At 37.8% G+C, this 23,965-nt stretch overlaps 1 protein-coding gene across 1 annotated transcript; it reads right to left on the reverse strand.

Moving 5' to 3' along the window:
• Window positions 1-200: 200 nt before the first annotated feature.
• On the reverse strand, window positions 201-3,059 carry LOC145093406 (WAT1-related protein At3g28050-like). The gene is made up of 7 exons (XM_079031528.1): window positions 2,801-3,059; window positions 2,643-2,708; window positions 2,446-2,559; window positions 1,199-1,439; window positions 904-1,062; window positions 662-813; window positions 201-457 (listed from the first exon to the last, which is right to left on the reverse strand). The coding sequence occupies exons 1-7, from the start codon at window positions 2,998-3,000 to the stop codon at window positions 298-300; spliced, it is 1,092 nt and encodes a 363-aa protein (XP_078887654.1). The 5' UTR covers window positions 3,001-3,059; the 3' UTR covers window positions 201-297.
• Between the last annotated feature and the right edge of the window lie 20,906 nt (window positions 3,060-23,965).

Here is a 23,965-nt window from a genome sequence, read left to right on the forward strand (position 1 = left end):
TTTGATTCTTATAAGTTATACCCTTAGCATGATGAGCTCAAGCACCATGTGCGAGGCCACCTTTAGTCAACATATTAGTTATGTTAACTTTAGTGTCAAATTTTATATCTTCAAATCATCTATTTCTTTGATCTTTAGAATTTTTTTGAGAATGTATCTTGATCTTATCCTAAATCAATCTAACCATTAGTATTGGATGCTTTTTGTAACTTGAAATGTAACTCTAATGTAAAATTATTTACAACGATATCATTCAAACTAAACATTGGATTGTTATCATACACAAGGAGCTCCGATTTATCGACTCTCCATGTCCTCATCCTTGTATTGCAACAATGGCGATCTTGGTGTCGAGGATGAATCCAAGTTTATAACTTCATCTTTCACCAAATCTTCTTTTGATTTTCCCCACATCACTGTATAGAACCCAATCGATATTATCGTTGCACCAATCACACTGCATAAAGAAACACGTTAGCTCCCATTCTTTCTCTCTTTTCATAATGACACCAATAGTAATTAAAAATGTATACACCACCATGGTGTCCCTAGCCACCAACCAGTTTCACAACCAACATTAAGAAGATAAATCACAGTACAAACAAAGTACAAACAAAGCAGTTAATATATATTTAGCAGACTCAAGTAAGGGACATAATACCTTCCAAGGTAGAGGTCATCGCCAAGAAACATGACACCCAATGCGACTGCAATAGCAATTGACAACGGTTTAAACATGGCCACAAACAATGGCCCCTTTAAACGCAACGCCCACGTATGAACACTATTGTTTAAGCACGAACCAAGAACACCCTAAACAACTCAAAAACCCAGCAAAAACTTTTTTAGACATTGATAAAATCGATCATAAAACCATGAACATTGATCATATGTGGTGCTCACCGAGCACAAGATTGAGGCCAATGCTATATCGGGCTTGAGCTTCCATGAACTTGAATCTGGTTGTGTAAAAGCCCCTACTATTGCAGCCAAAATGCTCACAATTAAGTTGTAAAAGAACACCACTGTTAATTCTGATGGATACTCCTTCATGATTTGTGTCTGCATACAACGAATAGTTATATTAAATCATTAATCGATTTACTCACATAAAGAAAAGGGCCTAGGCCCGAATAAGCAAAACCAACCCAAATTTCTAATAAGTATTTTATACGAACAAGAACATGTGCACTAGTACCTGTACGATGTACCACAATGGGACCAAGATGTACTCCGAGGTTAAAAAAAGACCACCGAGAGCCCAGTTTGGTTGCGAGGAAGTTAAGGAAACAATTGGCGATTGCGAAGGCGAATGTGCGAGACTCCAAATAAGCTTTGGACCTTTGTAAAGTGTGACAACAAATGCACCTGTTACTGAAACAACTGTTCCAAAAAACTTCGCACGAGTACTTTTTTTCGTAAAAGATAATGTCTCCATCCTGTAGTTTGGTCATGAAAACGAAGTGGGTCATGACTCGTATGTCCATAGTGTGTAAACCCATCAACTAGAGAACATAGAAAAAGACACCCCACCCACTTGATAGTAGGAAAGGAAAGTACCATTTATATTAGAAATCTAGTAATGGGTCGAGAATCGAGATAAGTTATTTTTTTATTTTTTCCCCATTAGTTTTCGCTTTCATTCTTCTAATTAGGACTTCTGTGATCGCGACATTGTTCACTATAGGAAATTTGTGTTTAGGACCATTTCTGTGAGAACCCACGTTAATTTTATGAAAAATTGGATGCGTTTCTGAACACTTATTTTTCGAACCAAAACTAAAATGAAAATAGAAAAAAGGAAATAAAATGTTTTACATTAATTTTCGTCTATTTTATTAAAAAAAATTAAGAAAAAGGAAATAACATAATTTTATAGATATTTCGTCATGGCAATTACCTTTATTTGTGTCGTAATGACTAGGAATTCATATAACATATGCAATTACCTTTTATTGACAAAAAGTAAAAAAAAAAAGTTGACATAAAGGTTCTTAAAGAACAAAATTTAGTTTCATTCTTTTTATGAAAATGCATCATCATTTTGTGGTAAAATAATTATTTCACAAAATCCGACTAATTTCCCAACACAATTACAAAGCACTATTTTCTTTTTTATTTATTAATAAAATTTCAATGCATTCGTGAGGTGGACCGTTTAAAAAGCAGTTTATTGTGATATCTATATTTTCAAATATAATCAATTTATTAAATAAAAGTACAAAACCCTCCCTTTAACTTAATTTGAAAATTCTAATATGATTATAAATTTAACTAAAAATAATTGAATCCAAACGATGACCGATTTTGAAAAAAAAAAAAAAAAGTTACGTTTCTGAAAATCTGAAATATCATATTCCGTTGAATTTCATGTCAAGAAACTGATTTAACGGCAACAGAAGAAGCAGATGAATCTTTTTATACGGCGTATCGAGGGGAGCGAACCTGAAAATGACTGCAAGGATGAAGGTAAAAGCAGGAACAAGATTGCTAATGGCGGAAGCAAGCGTCGGAGAACTATAAATTATTCCGGTATACCCCATGATCTGCGACGTACACCTATTCATAAACTGAATCAGTTTAATCCATCTTCACACTTACTTATCATCATCGATAAAGGATCAAAGAAAAAAACGATATACCCAATGATTCCCAATAGCCCGATTTTGCTTACAATCGAAAAATTCACCGGAGGAAGCACCCTTGATCTGTTTTTCATAAAAAATTAACGAAAACCCATTACTCCGACACCGAAATCTGCCGGAAATTGATGCAAAATCGTATGAAAGAGATGAAATACCTGGTGGAGAAGAAGGGTGCCGGAAGGAGGAGGAAGGCAGCGATGGCGTAGGAGTAAACGATGAAAACATGGTAACTCATTCCTCTGAGTGTGGCGGCTTTGTACAAGGTGTTGAGGCCGACGTTGGTGCACTCCATGGTGACCATGGCAGCAAACGGTAGGACCTCCTTGTAACAGTAGTATCTGCCGTCGCCGGCCATGTTTTCCGGTGAGTGTGTTTTTGGGTAGAGAAAAGGCTAGAGAGCATGATTGATGCATATTGCTTAGTTTAATAAAGAAGAAGAACAAGTGAAGCTTACGTAAGGTATGACAACTATTTCATTATTGGACAAACAGTTGACATTATAATGTAATAATGTTTTACAAAATAATTGTAACAATTTTTATAACACATAGACTAAATGCACGTAAGGTTTGACCAAAAGAAGAGTTTGCGACTCGATAGCTTATCATCTACTTTTTCGTATCCTTGCATAGCAGGAAGTCACACCGGGTCGCCGAGAAACCCATTTTTTTCACATAAATGGCGATAAGCTTTGTAAAAATTCATATGTTCTGTATATAATTATTTATTTATTTATTTATTTATTTATTGACAAAGATGGTCTTTGTGGTGACTCATGTAAAATACATTTTGAACCAATTTTGGTTTATTTTATCTTTTAACTCATTTTATTAAAAAAAAGAAAAGAAAATAACTAAATCCCACCCCACCCCAATAAAAGCATACCTTTTATTTTTTAGATAGCCACCGCTTCCCTCCCCTCATCTCCATCGACATCTTCATCGCAAATCCAATCCCCTCACCCTCTTCCTTTCTGATGTCGTTGCTCTTCTCCGTTTGTAATCACAACCTAAAACGTCCCTACCCGTCATTGGTGCCCATTATCTCCGGTTCAACAAACACATTTGGCAACTCACTTTGAAAGTTATTGACCGTAGATGTGATTTATTAATGGGTTCACTTACAAAACAAAAGGTCAAACAAGCATAAGAGAGATAGACTCGTGAATTATGATTAGTAGCAAGGGTTCATTCAACTGAATTTGAAATTTTCATGTTGGTAAGTAGCAATTGTTTCATCAACAATCATTAAAACTAATATGAGCTATTATATTTCATGTGGTATGTGATCCAAGGGTGGTCTTCGATTGACAGTAGCTTCAGTAAGTATCTATTATCACATGTTACATCCACAAAAATCATGAAAATTTTAAACTTTTGAAACCCACCAAAAATCATATTTGTTTACAATATAGTTTTCAAAATATGTTTAATATAAGAGCTTTCCCAATATCATAAATCAAAACATGAGGAGGTGCAAGATCACATCTTCATCTTCCCGCGATCATCAGAGGTACCTAAAACATAACTCACAACTGTAATCCCAAAGCTTAGTGAGTTTCCCCCAAAGTACCAACACAAAACAAATAACACAAATACAATAACATCATGCAATGAGTATGCAGCTAAAAGACTGAATTACCCCTAAGCCCACAATATAAGTCTTGTCTGCCTTTGAGCCCACAACTTATGTTTGGCTTGCTCCCCAGATCAGTCCTCAGACTGGATACCACTAAGCCCTCGGTATGAGTCTGACATGCCCTTCCCGACCCTCAGCTTGTATCTGGAATGCTCATGAGCCCTCAGTATGAGTCTGGCATGCCCCCAACTCATATTTGGATTGCTCCAGGGCTTGTTGGCTACCACACATAGCAGTACAACATTAACCAAACCCACACAAAATGTCGACATATAACATATAATAAGATATACATATAATCAAACAGTATCACAGGTAGTCCTACAGATCTACCGGACGAGCATATCAAAACTAGCATGCATATCAATTCCGCACTCAACATATCAACGAATATCAGGCTATCAAACCAATGGCCCGACCTTGGTGCCTTCGATCCGCAAGTACAGTAAGGAGAACCCACCTCGCAGACTGAACATAACTGATGAGGTCTGACTCTGAACCTCATCTTTCTAACCGATACATATTTCTACTAAGTGATCAATTCCATCAAAATTTCCAAAATACCCTCAAAGTCCAATTTGGTCAAAGTCAATGGTCAAGGTTGGCAGTCCATGTTGACCTAACACGCTGTGTTACCCTTGGCCGTGTCGTGTTCTGGCAGCATCCAAACAGTCAGGAAGACCTCAGCCAACACGTCGTGTTGACTTGCAAACATGTCGTGGTCGCCTGAGTTCCAACGGTTTAATATATCCAGCTACCTTTTCGACTCCAAGAGCTCCAGAGCTCAGATCTAGACCAAAATGTGATTAAGAAGGATAAAGTTTCAAAATTTATCCATTGGGAATACCAAAAAGGTCTAAAACCCAAACCATATGATGAGTTGAAAAACTCTTTGATCGTTTAGATCTTACACAGGTTAATCAGAATAATGCAAACAAAATAACAAACAAGACAATGAATCAAAATAAGTTGAATGATTCAATAGATTCACGCCTCAGCAGAGCTCGATAAAGAACTTCCGCTGTAGAGGCTTTTAGGGTTACAATCGATAAAAATGTATTTGCTATGAATGATCGACTCAAAAGCTACGTACAAAGATGCATGCAAGCATCTATAAATACTAAAACCTAATAAATAAATCACGGATGGACAGGCCCAATCCGGATACAAAATTGGACTAAGGATTGAGCCCAAGACGCAACACATAAAAAAAAACAAGAGAATGAATCAAAATAAATGATTCAATAGATTCACACCTCAGCAGAGCTCGATAAAAAACTTCTGTTGTAGAGGCTTTAGGGTTACAATTGATAAAAAAGTATTTGCTATGAATGATCGACTCAAAAGCTACGTACAAAGATGCATGCAAGCATCTATAAATACTAAACCCTAATAAGTAAATCACGGATGGACAGGCCCAATCTGGATACAAAATTGGTCTAAGGATCGAGCCCAAGACGCAACACATAATGGATCCTACAATCTCCCCCTTTGCGTCAATTAAGGTGAGACTCTACTTTGGCTTGCTGGATCCTGCTACAGTAACTTTCTTCGTGGTATCGAATAGACAAGGAATGATGGCAAGAATGGTTTGTCTGAAACGAATATACCATTGGATCATGTCATTGAAGTACTTCTTATCATCTTCAGAATTTTACTTACACCGATTGATGATCCCCAGAACATGCTCCAAACACGAAATGGTATAAAGATGCTTGTCAGCCAGGGCAAATAGACATTTTTGGCCTTCATTCCTGGTGAATATAACTGAGTTTCGCTTTGGATCGATCCTCCCCATCTGCAATTTATTCAGATCACTTGCAGAACCGACTGGGGAGATGGTGGGCTTCTTCCTGAATACGTTAGCGATTTCCTGATCCATCTTAGCAACCTCCATGATGTAGCAAACCAACATCCTCTTGAAGTGATCTATGATCGACCCATATTCAGCTTCATTGGTGAGGAGGATGTTATGAAGGATGATCCAATCGTGAGGATTCAGGTTAGGAAGATTAGCTAGAGAAATGGCATGTTCGGCTTTATCTGACCCCTCAATACTTTGAACCTGACGTTCATGAAGTTACCTTCCCGAAAGGGTTTGAGGACCTGAACATTGACGATCTTCTGTGCACTCCACGTCTGATACTGAGGCTGAGCAAACCTCAGATAGAAGTCAATAAATTCCCTATCGACCTTCGGTTGAGGATGAGGGACTTCAGCAATGTGGGGAAATGCTTGAAATATAAAAGCCTTTCGGGTCAGGGGCATGTCGAACTGAGAGTCAACATAATTAACCCTGTCCAAGGAGATCACTGGTTCAAGCCAGAGGATGTTGGGTGACTCGATAGCTTCTTTGATAAGCTTATTAAGAGTCCATGGAGGGAATAGGGTTTTTTGACTTTCAAGGAGATCATGAGCCTCCTTCATCCTCCTTTCGTTTGCTTCGGCCTCTCTAGCGATCTGAGCACTCATGTCTGGATCCTTATCCCTAACCTGTTTCTTCAAGATATCAACAATGGTTTCTTTGTCATCGTCGCCATCACTGTCTTCAAGAACCTTTTTCCCTTTGTCTTGAGCACCCGAACCTGAAGCATGACCAGTTGTTGGTGGTTCGGTTGCTTTAGTTGGAGATGATGTAGAAGTAAGAGGCGGTTGAGATGGATTATCGCCCTTTAAAGCTCCTTCTCCCCCTTGTTTTGGATGAACCACGTACTCAGGAAGCCCCTCAATTTTGCTGAGCAAAGCAAGGGCAGGAGCAAGTTTCTCAGCAAGAGTTCGCCTCACTGAGTAGTTGAGAATTGGGTCGTGCGCTTCAATAATGTTTGAGAGGCCTCCGTTGACATCCGAAACACAACTCGAAGTGATAGCTCGCTCAAATCGAAGAGAATTAACCTCCTTTTCAGATTGGGAAAGCTGAAGACTCTTGACCTTTAGGGCAGTTGTTTTACGTGCAGGCGCATCCATCACCGAGTTTTTTGTGCAAGGTCTTCTTGGAGCTTGGTCAAGCGCTCCTCAACGGCTGCTTGGAAAGATTTATTGTCAGCTTCAAGTGTCTGACGAAGACTGGCAAAGTGATGCTTTTCTGTTTCAAAAGAAGTAGCCAGCTTCTCAACAATAGAATCAACCTTCGCTGCATTAGATTCAGCGACACCCTGTAAAGACTCCAAAAAAATGTTAGCATCGCGAAATAGTTTTTCGACTTTTTCGGTCGCAGCAGCACAGGCCTTTATGGATGCATCTATAGCAACAGTGGCAGAGTTGATAGAGGCTTCGTGTGCCTTGGTGAAAGTATCAACCATCCCCTGAATGGCAACTTCTATGATATGGGACCGAGAGGAGGAGGAAGAAGCGACGAGACTATCAATTTTCTCATGAAGTTCCTTGATGTGCTTTTTGGTAACAGGAGCATCATCGTCATCATCACTTTGAACCTGGTAGGGACCGTAGTAAACATAATCGAAGGTCATATCTTCCCCTCCTAGAAAAGTCGCGGTTTCAGCTGAGTGATTGGGAGATGAAGGCGAGGGTGGAGGTTCGGTTATGGGAGTAGGTTCGGGTGTGGAAGTATGTTCGGTTGCAGGTGTGTGTTTGGGTGCTGAAGTACGAGCCCCCGTATCAAATACGTTGGTTCGAACTCCAGTGGTTGTTGTTGTTGTAGTGTCTGAGAAATTGGGAGGTGGTACAGGAATAGAGGTTGGTGGAATATGAGTGGTGGAGGTTATGGGGGGAATGGAAATAGAGATAGTTATTGGAGGAGAGACAGGTTTGGTTGTAACTGGTACCTCATGTAAAGGCGAACGGGGAGGAGAGTCACCTCGAATTGACTCCTCTGAGTCTGAACCTTCATCCTCTGAATCACTTGAGGAAGAAGCAAGAATGAGTTTGCATTTAGGCAGGGTTTTCCTCTTCTTTGGTGGAGGTGATTAGGCTGCCTTCGTTGGTTTTCTCTTTTTAGGAGAAAGGCCTTTCACCCCTTTGACCACTTTCTTGTCTTTCCCTTTTTCTGGTTTCTTGCCCTTGGGAGCAGGTTTGTCGACGTCATTGATGGACTGAGGTATCTCTGGAGTCAGCTCTCTGGGACCTGAAGGAAGAAACTCCTTGTAGGTCTTGATGATGCGGCTCTCCCCCTGATACACAAGCATACATTGACTCAGGAATTGAGTTAACAAATAGAAACTTGGAAGGATCGGTAACGATGATCTTTGTGGTGTACAAGACGCCAATCGAGGAGAGTGGAGAAGTGACCACAATGGGGACATGATACTTGTCCATTGCTCATTTGGTGACGAGCGTCCAGAACCTGGCATAGGTGATTTCAGTGTGTCGAGAAGTAGAGGCGAGGTTTTAGATTAACTGCTGCCATAGAACTGAGCCATAGTCGAGGTTGATCCCATTGTACAACCCATAGAGAATCGTCATAAACAGATGACTGGCCCCATCAGAACCTGCACTCCTCTCTGATAAACCTTTGAACAGTATCGTGAAAAAGCCATTCCACTAAGGAGGAAGACACGACTTTTTGAACTTCGTGACAATGGTAAGGATTTCAGTGTAACCCATGATGTAAAACATGGAGAATAATTGTCCCACAGAAATCGAATCAGGGTTAATCCTCGACTCATCAGGTTCAAACCCTAGAAGCGAGAAAAATCGTTGTTTTGAAATGGAGGTTTTGGTATCAAGGATCTCGAAGTAGATACGATCAACAGACTTATCGTAGTGAGCTGTGGAGAAAATCTGGGATAGACACTCCATAGGCACAGTTTCGACCTTGGTCAGTGCGAGAACCAATGGAGAGTATTTGAGACACTCCACTATGGGGTACATGAAGGCATCATAGGAAACTGGGGTGAGATCAATGACCAAGCTTTGCTGGGGTCTGATTGGTAGAATGTGGGAGGTTTCATGAACAGAGGAGGAATCCGCCATTGTTGAGTGCTTCGAAGAAGAAGATGAACAGTGGGAGAAAATCGTCTTTGTTTGCTCTCAGAAATTTGGGTGCAGTAAAGAGGTAAAACAACTAGGGTTTTACCCTTTATACCATGTGTAGAGGTGAGAGAAAAATTCGCCCCCAAATCCTCTTGAAAAGAGAATCGGTTCCTGAGTTGATTGATGCGTGCCAGTTGGCAACCCTGATGATTACGCATGAGAGAGAAAAACGTTTCGATTTCGCACGCCTTCCCATCAAATACCTTTTTGAATGCTTGAAACCTTTAGTCTCCCGGCTGAGTCATCATCTTATCTTTAAAATGAGCTGTCGTCATTAAATAAAAACAAACACGTAGATAAACCACAACATCCCCTTGTGAATATGGCATTAAAAACTGAAGCTAAAAAAAATAGCTTGTAGTGAACCAAACCAGACTTTTGGAAAATCAAAAAGATTTTCATGCATAGAGTGTCAAAGATAAGGAAATAAAGCAACATCTAAGTGGGAATTTGTGATGTCAATATAGACACGAAACAGTGGATCCCGGGCACGAATCTCTTCCTTCAAAGTCAAGAGAGACTTTAAAGTGTCTGTGTGGATTCCCGTTGAATTACGATCAAGCACTTGTTAAGAAGTGTTGAAAGGCATCTTTTGATGAGGCTTAGAAGGGTGGCTTTTGCTTCAGTTCAGAATTCCAGATCTTGACATTAGATAGAAACCGAATGAAGTACTTGTGAGACCGATAAGGTCTGTTGAACAAGTAGGTTTGGACACTATTTAGTGACTTTTTGGAAATGTTTGGTGTGAAATCTCAAAAACAATGCAAAACTGGATTCTATGGGAAGAAATGTTATGGTGAGTAATAGTTTCATAAGAATCACACAAAAAGAAAAATAGAGATTTCATGGTACAACCACTTGGGTGGTTTCATTAATTCATGGGTGAAAGCTAGAGCAAGTTTAATTGTTCACCGTCAATTCATAGTGGTTATTGAATTTTGGGTTTCACTTAGCACGTAGTGACACGAAGCTAAGATCATAAACATAAAGATTGTGTAACCATAAACCTCAGTGGTTATTTCTAAGAGTCTCAAGGGTTACATTTATGAACCGAAATATGATGGAGAAAAATGTTTGAGGTGTTGTAAAGAAACCAAAGTACCTCTACTATAAAAGGAATGACCAAGCAGAAAACTCTTAACTCATATGAGAAAAGAGTAAGGTAGCTCATGATTACAATAAATTTAGCAGCCTAATTCGGCAGATGAGGTTTGTATATACCCAGTCAATAAGGCTTTATTCAAAATCAGTTGAGGCTTTGGACAACATGCAGCAACATGCTTCTAGGGACACTTAGATAGTATAAAGTGTGAGAATGATACCTGCCCCATCGATATTCCAGAAACTGTTAACATAAACAGAAGTAGAGACAAAAGAAAGAAAATATTTTTAGAATTTTGATATTTTTATAAAGAGAAAAAAACAAAACAATCCACACACACAAAAAAAAAATTTGAACCGAACCAGAAATGGACCGAACGCTCAGTTCATTTCGGTTCCTTAAAAAAAATTATTTTTAAATTTTTTTGGAAAACAATTGTAGAAAAGTATACAACCAAAGATATCACCTTTTTGAGATAAGCGAAAATAAATGCAGTGGGACCGAACCCGAAATAGACCGAGAGTTCGGTTCATTTCGGTTCTTGTGTGAACCGAGCCCGAAATAGACTGAGCGTTCGGTTCATTTCGCTTCCAACTTTTAGTTTTGAGAAGGTGTTTTTGGAACTGACTCTGATTCCATCATACCTAGGCCTTGTAGGATTTTGTTGAAACTTGCTTCAGAAAGAGCTTTGGTGAAGATGTCGGCCAGTTGGTCAGTGGTTTGAACAAAGTGAATTTCGACGTTTCCATCTTCCACGTGATCCTTAATAAAGTGATACCTCAGTGCTGTATGCTTGGTATTGGAATGTTGCACTGGGTTATGACACATCCTAATTGCACTTTCTGAATTGCAATATAGTGGGATCTTTTTCATATTGAGTCCATAATCCCGGAGTTGGCTTTGGATCCAAATCACTTGTGATGTGCAGGAGGCGGCTGCAATGTACTCTGCTTCGGCTGTAGACAGAGAAACACATGTTTGTTTCTTAGATTGCCAGCTAACCAACTTCCCGTCGAGGAATTGGCAGCCTCCTGTGGTGCTTTTTCGGTCTAGACCACATCCTCCTAAGTCTGCATCTGAGTAGGCTTGAACGAAGAAACCTGAGTTTGAGGGATACCAGAGACCGAGAGAGGTGGTTCGCTTCAAATACCGGAATATATTCTTCACTGCCAGCATGTGTGGTTCACGAGGATTTGCTTGAAACCTGGCACAATAGCATACTGAAAACATTATATCGGGCCTGCTAGCTGTGAGGTACATCAGGGATCCAATCATTTGGTGATATAGAGTTATGTCGACTGCTGGTTTTTCCAAAGATGGTGTGAGCTTGGTGCCGAACGCCATAGGGACTTTGACCTTTGAGTCTCCCATCATGCTGAATTTGGCAAGGAGAGTCTTTGTGTATGCTTCCTGGTTGATAAAGATGCGTTTCGGTCCCTGTCTTATATTTAAACCAAGGAAAAAGTTAATCGGACCCATTGAGCTCATTTCAAATTTATTCTCCATCAACTTCCTAAATTCAGCTGTTAGGCTAGGATTCGTGGAGCCGAAGATGATATCATCGACATAGATTTGAACGATCATATGGTGGTTACCTTCCTTTTTACGAAAGAAGATTGGGTCAACCGAACCTTGTTTGAATTTAGACATCTTTAAAAAATTGGTTAATGTTTCATACGATGCCCTAGGTGCTTGTTTCAGACCATAAACTGCCTTATCTAAGATGTAGCAGTGATTTGGATGCTTTTCATTTACAAAACCAGGAGGTTGCTCCACGTACACGGTTTCTTCAAGTTCCCCATTCAGAAACGCACACTTCACATCCATCTGGTAGACCTCAAAATTCTTGTGTGCAGCATAGGCAAGAAATATTTGAACGGATTCCAATCTTGCAACCGGAGCGAATTTCTCTTCGTAATCGATTCCTTCTTCTTGGCAATATCCTTTCACTACTAGCCGAGCCTTATTTCAGATCACATTTCCCTCCTTGTCCATTTTGTTTCTGAACACCCATTTGAAACTGACAACCGAGGCATCTTTTGGTGTTGGAATGAGTCTCTAGACCTTATTTATTCCGAGCTCATTGAGTTCGTCTTGCATTGCCTGAACCCAATCAGAATGATCGAGAGCAATATTGGCGATCTTCAGCTCTATTTTGGAGATGAATGAATTAAACATGCAGAATTCTACTTTGGAGAATAGAGCAGTTTGCTTCGCCTTCAGTTGTGATCGAGTTAGAACTTTTTCTGATGCATCACCCACTATTTGAGATACAGGATGATCTCTGGTCCATTTTGTGAGAGGAGGATAATTTGGATCATAGGATGGATCTAATTCAGCATTTACCATTTCTTCCAACTCTGACTGAATATCATCCTCAGAGTGCATATCAGAATTCTCCCCCTCGACAGATGATGAATCATTTGGATGTGAACCAAAAAATCTTTCTTCGACTGGGCTTTCGGGCTGATCTGGACTTTCGGTTGCTACAGGACTTTCAGGTTGTTCCAGACTTTCGGGTTGTTTCGGACTTTCGGTTGCTACAAGACTTTCGGGTTATTCTGGACTTTTGGGTTATTCTGGACTTTTGGGTCTGGATGGGCTTTCGGTTCTGACAAAGATTAGATTCTTCCCCTTGCCACTAGTATTATCGTTGATTGAAATGGATGGACTCTCCCCCTGGAAATATGAGTCTTGTCGATCAGAAGAGAATTGATTCTCCCCCTCGACCGAAGTATTGCTCTGAGGAGGTTCGTTTCGAACTGGTTCTCCTTTTCCCATTTGTTTGGCAGCGTCTTCGATAATCTTCTTAAGGTGATCCATCTTGTTGTCTGCTGCGGTGGCCTCAGAGTGAGTAGCCTTCTCAGGTTCATCAAATAAATCCATGAACTGGTCAAAGAAATTGGCGATTGAGGCTGTTACTTGACGTAATTGTCATCGAACGTTACATAATAGGTTTCTTCAATTCGTTTAGAACGCTTATCCAAGACCCTGTACGCCTTTGAAGTAAGAGAATATCCCAAAAAGATGCCTTCATCGGCTTTGACATCAAATTTGTTGCGATGCTCTTTGGAGTTGAAAATGAAGCACCTCGAACCGAATACATGAAAGAACTTGACATTCGGCTTCCTGTTGTTAATAATCTCATAAGGGGTTAGAGAGAAACGCTTGTTGAGATAAGATCTGTTTTGAGTGAAACAAGCTGCAGCAATGGCATCTGCCCAGAAATATAGAGGAAGGGAGGCGAAACTCAGCATGGTTCGGGCCGCCTCACACAGGGATCGGTTTCGCCTTTCGACAATTCCGTTCTGTTGAGGTGTATAGGGGGCTAAGAACTTGTGACCGGTGCCTTTATCTGCTAAGAAATCTTCGAATTCTTTGTTCTTGAATTCCAGTCCATTGTCGCTCCTGATGTTTCGAACGACTTTTCTCAGTTGCACTTCGACCTGCTTAATAAAGATCTTCAGTTTGGGAGTCACCTCAGATTTGTGCTTTAGAAAGAATACCCAAGTAAATCGTGAGAAGTCATCAACAATAACAAAGATGTATTTGTTACCGCCAATGCTCTCGATTGATGATGGACCACATAAGTCGATGTGAAGCAAGTCAAGTGGTTCGACAACTTTGGTGTTTATGATTGTTGGGTGACTTTGGCAACTTTGTTTCCCCATTTCACATGCAACACATAGGTGTTCTCGATCGAACTTAAGCAGTGGAAGTCCCCAAACATGACCACCGGTGACTAGCTTGTTGATGTCTTTGAAGTTGAGGTGTGAGAGCCTTCTGTGCCACAACCAACTTTCGTCTGAATGGGCTTTAGACAATAGACATATGGATGGATTCCCTTTGATTGGTTTGAAATTCAGAGAGAACATTTCACCTTTTCGTTCTGACTTGAGAATGAATTTGTTGGATTTCTTCTCTATTATCTCTGAACCTTCATCATCGAATGATACTTTTAGACCTGTACCTCCCACCAGTTGAGACACACTGATGAGGTTATGCTTCAACCCCTCTACATAAGCTACCTTCCTGATTGTAAAGTCTCCATTGGTTATCATCACATAACCCTTTATTATTCCATAGGAGTTATTACCAAACTTGACGTTACCACCGTTTTGAAGGGACCAAAACTCCCTTAACTCTTCCTTCCTTCCTGTCATATGACGTGGGCATCCACTGTCTATGTACCATTCTTCGTGGAACTGCTCGTCACTTATAACCTGCAAGAATTAAGCAGATTTACGAACCCAAAGTTTCTTGGGTCCACGTGAGCCTTTTACAGAAACAAGAATAGTAAGAGAAACATCAACAAGATAAGTTCATTTTATTAAGGTTGTTTCATCTTTCCTCTTAATGGTAAATACTTTGATTTTATTGGAGTTAGATGCAGGTATTTTGGATTCAGGTTCGATAGTTTGGATTTTAGCTTGCTTTCGGTTTTCATCTGCTGAGGAAATCTTACTTTTTCCTTTCAAATCCTTCTTCGAGTGTGAGCTTGGTGTAGGACGAGAATTAGTCTTAGAAGTAGGATGAGAACGAGAAGAATTAGAGGAATAGAAATTAGAATGAGAATCTTTCCTGACTTGAGGTTCGAAATGAACCTTCCGAATACAAAATTGGACTAAGGATCGAGCCCAAGACGCAACACATAATGGACCCTACACCATAAATCTTGATAATGAAAGGGCTTAACCAAAATGCACTTAATCCTTAAGATCTTAAATCCATCCTTTCCAGAAGTGATTCTAACACCTAAATCATCCCATAGGTAGGTGCTTTTTAGACATACATGTCCAATGCATGTCTTAAACCCATATTAGGTTAAAATGAGGATTAGGGTTTCTTTTAGGGCTTGAGGGGCTGATGGAGGTTGAGGGTGAGTTAACCATAGCCTTTACATTCCGTTAAATAGGGAGAAAAAACCAAGAAAATTAGGGTTTCATTCCATCCATCAACACGTCGTGTTCCAAGAGGTAACATGTTGTGTTGCCCAAAATGAAACCTATGCCTCCTCATATTTGGACACACCATTTTGGTGCCTCCAACACCTCGTGTCCAATCCTCAAAAGGTGATTCATACCTAAGGGTGTTACAACTTTACCAATTTGTCATGAAATAGAATTATATGGATGAATTTAGAAGTACCTAAACATCAGGATGTTACATCACAACTAGAGAAATGAAATGACATCAATCACGTTCTGGTAGGGTGCTCTAATGGTCAAGTTAGTAAAGGTGAGGTGAATGTATGGTAAAAAGTTGAGAGAGTGGGGATGTGATGTGTGTACCTAAGGCATGTTGCCTTTTTTTAGTAAAGGTTGGTGGCACGCCTTTTAGGGGACAAGGAGGAAAACTCTAACATAGGACAAGGACACCTATTAGTCAACCTGATCCTTTTCCCTTCTTCTTCTTTCTGATTGGTGCAAAAAGAATATCGATAATTGCACGACCGCTAGTCCTATAGCTTTTATCGTATGAGGACGTTGCTTTTTTCGTAAGGAGATTGGTCCGTTGATGTGTATCCATCTTAGTGTGGGATGGTTGTCATGAAGGCATGGATGCTTAGTAGGAAATTTGGTGGATGGACTGGTTGTCATGAAAGCATGGCCGCTTGGTAGGAAAGTTGCTGGGCAGACTGCCTGTCAAAAGTAGTAACAACTTGACGACACTAATACTGTAAAGACGTTGAGTAGGGTTAGATTCATAGTATATTCTAGGGTACACAATCAAGTTTGGTCTAAGATCATCATAAATATGTGTTAATAGTGCATGATTTATGCAAATAAATTATCACTAGTAGTGGCACTAACGGATAGCACAGTGAAGCAGGGTCGAATCCTTAGGGACACAGCCTAATGTTCAATGTCATTTTGCGTAAGGCACATACTAGTCATTAAAATAGAAAGACATAAAAGGGAGTTTTTGATTTAAAACTAACACTAAAAATTGTAATGAGATTAACTATATGAGATCAATAATAAAACCGAATTCAGCTATGCTATGACTTTCCTAATATTGCAATCTGCCCAAATATGGTTACTCAGAATGTGTTATATCTAAGTTGGTAGAGAAAAACAAAAAGCTCTAGTATAATCTCTTTTACCTAGTTAAATTAACCAAAACAAGCTCTTCAATTAACATTAACTTTTTACTGTCTAATTAAACAAACTCTTAATTAACATCATAAAAGTTACATTAAGTTTTGTGTAAAATTCCCAACAAAACCCAATACTTCTCACAAGCTCGAAAGCGTAAAAGTATGAAATTTCAATTTATATTAATGTTAAATCCCAACACGAAACCAATCTGATATTTGTTACTTATTACTAGTTGACAAGAACAATTACAAATTCTTTTAACTGATTAACTGGAATGATTAAACTAGCTAGGTGACCAGACTAACAAGAATTAAGGATCAAACATTCATTAAGTTCAAAACTGAAATAAGTAGATAGAAGCACACAATGAAAACCAAATCTGATAACTAGTCAAATAAAAAGTACTAGTCTAATGCAGAACTGAAAACTAGGTTTTTAGCCAAAATGGTTAAAATCGGATAAAAAACTTATAAAAAACATTAAACTACTAGTTCTCACTAAAGCAACTGAGAGACACGATCCACGGTCTTCATATGTTCAAAAATCACTGAAATCAGAGAGAAATCACCTCAAAAATGGTCTTTTTCGTTGTTTGTAGCTTCAGGAATCGGCCAACCTTTAGTCTGATCAGAGAGGCATCATATATATACAAGCTACAAGTCTTCAGGAGCAATAAACCAAAAAATTCGATCGAATTTTGGGGGTTACACGATTGAAATTTTCAGGTTTTGATTGAATTTTGCATTTTTTTTATTTTCAGGACTTTTTGAACTGCGATGTGTTAATTCGATCGGATTTCAAGGCAAAATTCAACTGAATTTTTGCATTTTCTGATTTTTTGATAAACATAAAAGCCATCCTAAATTTTGTCTAGTTTTTGGAACATTTTGAGTATTGTCAATTAGAGTTACGAGTCATGAGATATGGTCCAAATACTGACATGGGGTCAAAGCTGCCAACAACATCCTTTAGGCTTTAGAATGTAGTAATCCATCTTTATAAGATCAATTTGATTGGATTTTTCTTGACCAAAACAACTTCCAAGTATTCCTCATAATCCTTCCTAATTTCCAAGCTCCATTTAACTCCAATGCTCCATCAAACGCATTTAAAGCTACTCCCAAAGTACTACTCCACTCGAGTTATCTGAAAAATGACATAAAAACGCTAGCAGTATGGGAATTCTAACGAATGACATGTGCTGAACAATATTTAAACTAATGACATGAAAATGTGTAAAATATGATGCTAAATGATAATAAAAACTACCCTAAAATATGTATAAAATGACAGCTATCAAATTTCCCCAAGCTTGAGCCTTACTTGCCCTTAATTAATAAAAAGATTAAACATTGTAAGTAAAATGGAAATATGTAGATGACATAAAAAGAAAATAGAACAAAACAAACTAAACTAAAAACTTGAGCTAAAAAAATACCTGACTTTTTTTTTCAAATGACCAGACTTAGCACTGAGGGATGCTCTAATGGAATCACTACCTAGACGATCATCACAATACCTTCCATCTTTCATAGATTCCCAAAGTCAGGAAGAAGCTTGACAGTGTGAACCAATAAACCGATTGCAACCTTTTTATACCTTAATTATCCTTTCAATAGAAAATAAAACATACTAGAATTTTATGTCCTCAAGACTAATTAATTAAGAACCAAGCTCGACGCATTCTTAAGAACGAGTCACGTCTAATCAACTTTTGCTAAAGTAGTAGGCCACACCTGTAGGAACCTAGCTCATATGCTTTCACTTTTTTGAGAGCAACAAATATCATATCACATAGTTCTTCATTCATGATATATTTGACTTTGAGATGGTTTTTGAATTGATTGAACTTGATTTGTATCTTTTGCCTTCGACTTTAAGTTCTTCAATTGTCTTTTTGAGTTTCTTGAGATTTATTCGTTTAAATGCTTGAACTTTGACTTGGGTATCGGATATTGTGACAACTCGAAATTTTCATTCGGTCAAACCCTAAAAGTCAATCACTTCGATTTATAGGACAATTACGTTATTACTTATTTTTAGCAAATTTAAATTTCATTTGATTATTTTAATATTATTCTTTAAACGAATGGGTGAAAGAAAGTGTCTTCTCGGGTTTTGAAATTTAAAAACCGCTAACACCTTATGTCTTAGAAGTTCACGACCAAACTTTTATGTTTGGATCGAAAAATCATCCAAAAACCGTGAGATCATGCATAAGCATGAGTTTACTCCTCAAATTAGTCACTTTTCATTTCTTCACCCTAAAAGAGTAAACTCAAAAAGAGTAAACTCAAAAACACTCTCAAGTATCATCCTAGATTTAATTCAAGATCTTCAATCTTGTAAGTGTTTCTAGCCCTTTCAAGTTAGTATATCACTTAATCTAGTGATTGTACATCCTTTAATCCATCCATTTTTGTGTTTTGATTAGATTTCCAAAAACACCAAGAACACCACGAAGACACACTAAGTGTTCTTGGACTTTTAGCTCATTTCAAGCTTCCTTATAGTAAGTACTTCCATCCTTGAGTCTTATTAAGCTTGTTTTACATGTTAGCATCAAAGAAAAGTCCCAAGAACACCAAGATCAAGGTGTTCACGGTTTTGGGAGGCTCCCAAAACCGTAAATACCAAATATGGTGGAAAGTAGTGCCTTAGGGTGCCTAGATGCTTCACCATGCCTTAGGGACTTGTCTAGAGTCATCCATGATGAGTTTGTCACACAAAAAGCACCAAAACCTTACATTTTTATGTGTTTATGGTTTGGGGATCTCCCAAAACCGTAAACACCCCAAAAGGTGTATAAAAGTCCCATGGTTATTCCTTATGTCTAAATCTAACCTAGACTATTGCCATGATTGAGCTAAGGACTTGAAAAACCCCAAATACCAAACTTATGGGTTTAAGGGAGTAAACTCATGGAGAAATGGTCCTTAGACCGTAAACTCCATTTAGGAGTGTTTTGATGCCACACAACACTTCCTAAGGCTTAAACATGAAGTATGAATGTTTGGAATAGCTTAGAAGACTTCAAAACAACAAATGGTCAAAAGGTTAGGAGTTTACGACCGAAAACTCAAGAGTTTATGACAGTAAACTCAAGGGGTGTTGGTCTTTAGGGAGTAAACTCATTTTAGGAGTGTTCCTTGAACCCCAAACACACTAGCCTTTCCCTACAACACTTAGACGCACTCCTTAGCTCTTATAACACTTACACAAAGTGTTTTTCATGTCCAAGAGTGTCTTGACTTGTTTATTTATTTTTTAAAGACTAATTGTTTATATACATATGTCCTCATATGTAATTAGGATCTTTGTGTGTGTGTAAGTCTTCACTTGACACCAAGCACTTATCCGACACTTCCTTCCGATCCACTCGCAACAGGTGAGTTCATACCTCTTAATCAATGTTTTAAATGTTTTTAAATGATTTAGTGGGGGGGGATACAAGTAGAATCATGCTACTTATTATATCAATCACATGTGATTAATAAGCAGCATTTAAATGATTTACTACTCATTAGCCGTCTTACCAAACAGTTTCCTTTAAATGTTTTTCATAAACACTCTATATGTTTAAAACTCCTTATTAAATGGTACATTTTACTCTGTATGTTTCAGTTCAAACTCATTTACAGTTGTGTTTCAAACAAATGTTTCTTTATACTTAAACTGTTTTATCAAACCCATGCTTTCAAACCGTTTTATAGATTGACATCAAGTCAATCTTTTCTTAGATAATAATTATGTTCGAAGGTTTTACAAAACTTATTTTATGCTTTTATATTATCAAATTTCATGCCTATATATGTATAGTTATATAAGAAATGTTTAAAGGACATAGGAAGGTTATCCACCCTATTTCCTTTTCGCGCTTGAGATGTGGTCTGATGGGATATCGGGTACCCGTCCGAAGGTCATTTAAATATTAGTTATATATCATGTGTACATATATAGTCATAAAGTTTCTTCCAGCCCATTCCGTACCCTTGGGTAGCAAGGGTATACTTCCATGTTCATACGTACCAGTTACATTAGTAGTAAGCTACCATATGGGTAGTTTCGGAATATACTAGAACTATTACTAGAACGCGATATCATACAATGAGTCAGTTCATTCATGAGTCAATACTTGCTAGATAGATAGAGAACACACATTATAACTAGTCACACAGTACATTGCTATACTATTACATAGATACTTCTACATGAGTACATTTACATGAATACGTTTACATATATACACCTACATGAGTACATCTACATATATACACCAATATGAGTACATTTACATAGATACACCTACATGAGTACATCTACATAGATACATCTCCATGAGTACATGAGTACACTTACATGAGTACGTTTACATAGATAACATATGATGAATTACTAGTACATTTTATATGTATAAATTATGTTATATAATCCTCATTCTTATCTTCACTTTGTGATACAATCACATAATCGGCGAGATAGATTGGATTTAATATCCTAGTACCAGAGGATACTTTGTGGAATTAACCATTCCTACAATCTCTGTTAGCTACAGAGGTAAAAGCACATCCACGGATGTCAACGGTGGATACCATTACAAGTATACTTTAAGGGACTAACTATTCCTATACCCAACTGTTAGCAACAGAGGTAAATGTACATCTACAGATGTCTTCAGTTGGCATTGTTAGTTACCCTAGTACTAAAGGGTAATTCTTAGGTTATTTATATTATTACCTTTATCTTGTGACCCATTCACATAATCGATGAAGTGAATTATATTTGAGTATCCTAGTACCAAAGGATACAATGTCTTATAATAATAATAATGGTAGTACAGTCGGGTCTTGGTAGAAGGCTACATTCAGAATAGTTAAGTATTGGTAGAAGACTACATTCAGAACAGTTAAGTCTTGGTAGAAGAGTACATTTAGAACAATTAGGTCTTGGTAGAAGACTACATTTAGAACAGTTAGGTCTTGGTAGAAGACTCCCTTTATAATAGTAGGGATCATCGGGATTTCTAGGGTTTTTCAAACGTTTACAGTCGTTTTACAAACATTTTAATACTTACACGAACTTTCTTTCAAAACATTTTCAAGCCTTTCATTACATGTCAAAACAAATACTTACATACAAATTAAGACACATTAATACTTATGATCTCACCAGCTTTAAAGCTGATACTCTCTTTCAAAATAACTTGTATCCTCAGGTCAACAGTAGACAGGTACCGATGCAAGGTTTAGAGAAGATGGAGCTCGTTCAAGACTCATCTTTCATTTTGTTTATACTTTAGTGTCTATTATAATTTGATAGAACACTTGTATTAAAATTATATTATTAATGCAATGGATGATGTTGTTGCTTGTTTACTACTTTTTATTGTTGTGATATTGTACATGACGTCCTCCGCCCCAGAACGTTTCCGCCGTTCTTGGTTTTGGGGTGTGACAGATATGACAGTTGGTACCCTTCCTTTCTTTTTGATTGTGTGGATCACATATAAGGGCTTTCTACTACCTCGAAGGTAACGCGTGTCAACAAATGGGTTTGTGTTATATAGGTCCAGACTTGTCAAATAATGTTCTTTTTAAACATTCCAAATAAAATAATTTGGAATTGTTATTACCGCCCACACAGTATTTCGGTATGCCATTTTTTTTTATTTTTTATAGTTGGTGTCTCAGCTCATGGTGTTTTGTGACTCCAAGTTATGAGAACTATTACTGAAATTAACATTATCGATTCGATCATTTCAGACTTTCATATTTCGTTTATACAAAGCTATCGAATGTATGAATGTCCTCATGTCATGTAACTTTTTTTTAGAATTTTTTATGTATATGTATGTAGAAAATAAAAATAAAAATCTTTTTGCTTTTTTATTGTGAATGCAGTAAAGTAAAAACATAAACATAAAATATTTTTGGACCTTTTCAAATTTTTAATGCAAAAGCAATGCAAAAAATAAAATGTAAAAAGGAAAATAAAATTTGAAATTTTTAACCAGAAAACTGAAAATTTTAAATATTTTAACAAAAGATGTAAAAATTTTACATTAACCCCACCCTAAGGTTAAAATGATGCATTGTACTTAATGTTTAAAGATGAATGAATAACTCAATAAGGCATATAAAAGAAAAATGGTGCATCTAGGAAAGAATGTACTTGATTAGTGTGTTGAAATTCTGATTTTGACGAAGATGTTGGTGAAATTCTGAATTTGAGCAACTTTGAAGATCCTGTTATTTTCCCAACCTTGCTAGGAAATGCGGCCATCTTCTTTATTTAAAGCAGAAAAATAATTTCAGTTCATACGTCTACATTTTCACTATTTTTCAATGGCTTTAGGGGGGGGGGGGGGAATTCAACTTAAACACAAGAAATATTGTGTTAAGATTTTTAATTATTTCAAGCTGCTTGAAACTATTACAAGCTATTTAAAATTATTTCAGTTCTTGTTTGTCTTTATATATATATATATATATATATATATATATATATATATATATATATATATATATATATATATATACATATATATGTCACACCCCCGAACCAGACGGCGGAAACGTCTGGGGGCTGTCGTGACTCAATTGAATACCATAACATTGAATATATATGAAACATAACAACATTCGTCACCATTCATCAATACAGTACAACCAGTAGCGTTTACATGAAATACATTGGTTAAGCATTACATTCCCAAAAATTAAATTGTTCAATTCATATATAAATAAACTGCAACCGTCACTGAATATGATTTCCCTTGATTCACTGGTTCCCTGAGAATACAAGTATTTTGAAAAACGTCAACATATGAAATGTTGGTGAGTTCATAAGTAGTGTTTGAAATCCAATGTTTGTATTGTTTGAAAACCACCAGAAAATCCGATATTTTCTGAAATGAAAAACTTTCGAAAATGTTTGTGAAGATCCATGGGTATGCCTGTTTGTTTCTATACTTGTGAAAATTGTTTATTAAAAATTATATGCGTTTCGAATCCGATACGTTTGAAAAACCTAGGAAAACTCGATGTTTTCCTAATCCTTTGAAATCCGTTAAGTTGCGTTGAAACCATTACAAAGATAGAAGTGTCATTCCCAGGCGACGTTGGATTATTTTTGAGCATGATTATTTACTACAAACCCGCATTACACAAACGCCCAGTTTATAGCAATACTAACGATCCCGAAGGCGTCGTTCGTACAAATCACGTTATCCAGCCGCCCTGACTATGTGTCGTCCCACATCCGAAGAGTAAGAGGACACGAAGGCCTCGATGACTCTATTAATCGGTTGGGGATAATATGCGTACGAGGGGTCCCCGACCCGCCTCGCAAAATATGCAGACTCTTCTAGCAATACCAAGGACCCTTGGGGACCAGTGGTATACAAGCCATTGAAAGTCCCTCTACGTTGTGCCAAGTCGGTGAAACTCAACACTTCGTAGAAAAATATGCGCCTTCGGGCCTTAAGATCA

The sequence above is a fragment of the Lactuca serriola genome, chromosome 3 (assembly GCF_051521515.1).
Source record: "Lactuca serriola cultivar US96UC23 chromosome 3, Lser_US96UC23_V15, whole genome shotgun sequence".
Classification (NCBI taxonomy): domain Eukaryota; kingdom Viridiplantae; phylum Streptophyta; class Magnoliopsida; order Asterales; family Asteraceae; genus Lactuca; species Lactuca serriola.

Coding starts and splice junctions, on each gene's coding strand:
- LOC145093406 (XM_079031528.1), bottom strand. CDS start 3,000: ATGGCCGGCGACGGCAGATACTACTGTTACAAGGAGGTCCTACCGTTT. Junction 2,709..2,800: donor GCACCCTTCTTCTCCACCAG/GTATTTCATCTC, acceptor TATGAAAAACAG/ATCAAGGGTGCTTCCTCCGG. Junction 1,063..1,198: donor CATTGTGGTACATCGTACAG/GTACTAGTGCAC, acceptor CGTTGTATGCAG/ACACAAATCATGAAGGAGTA.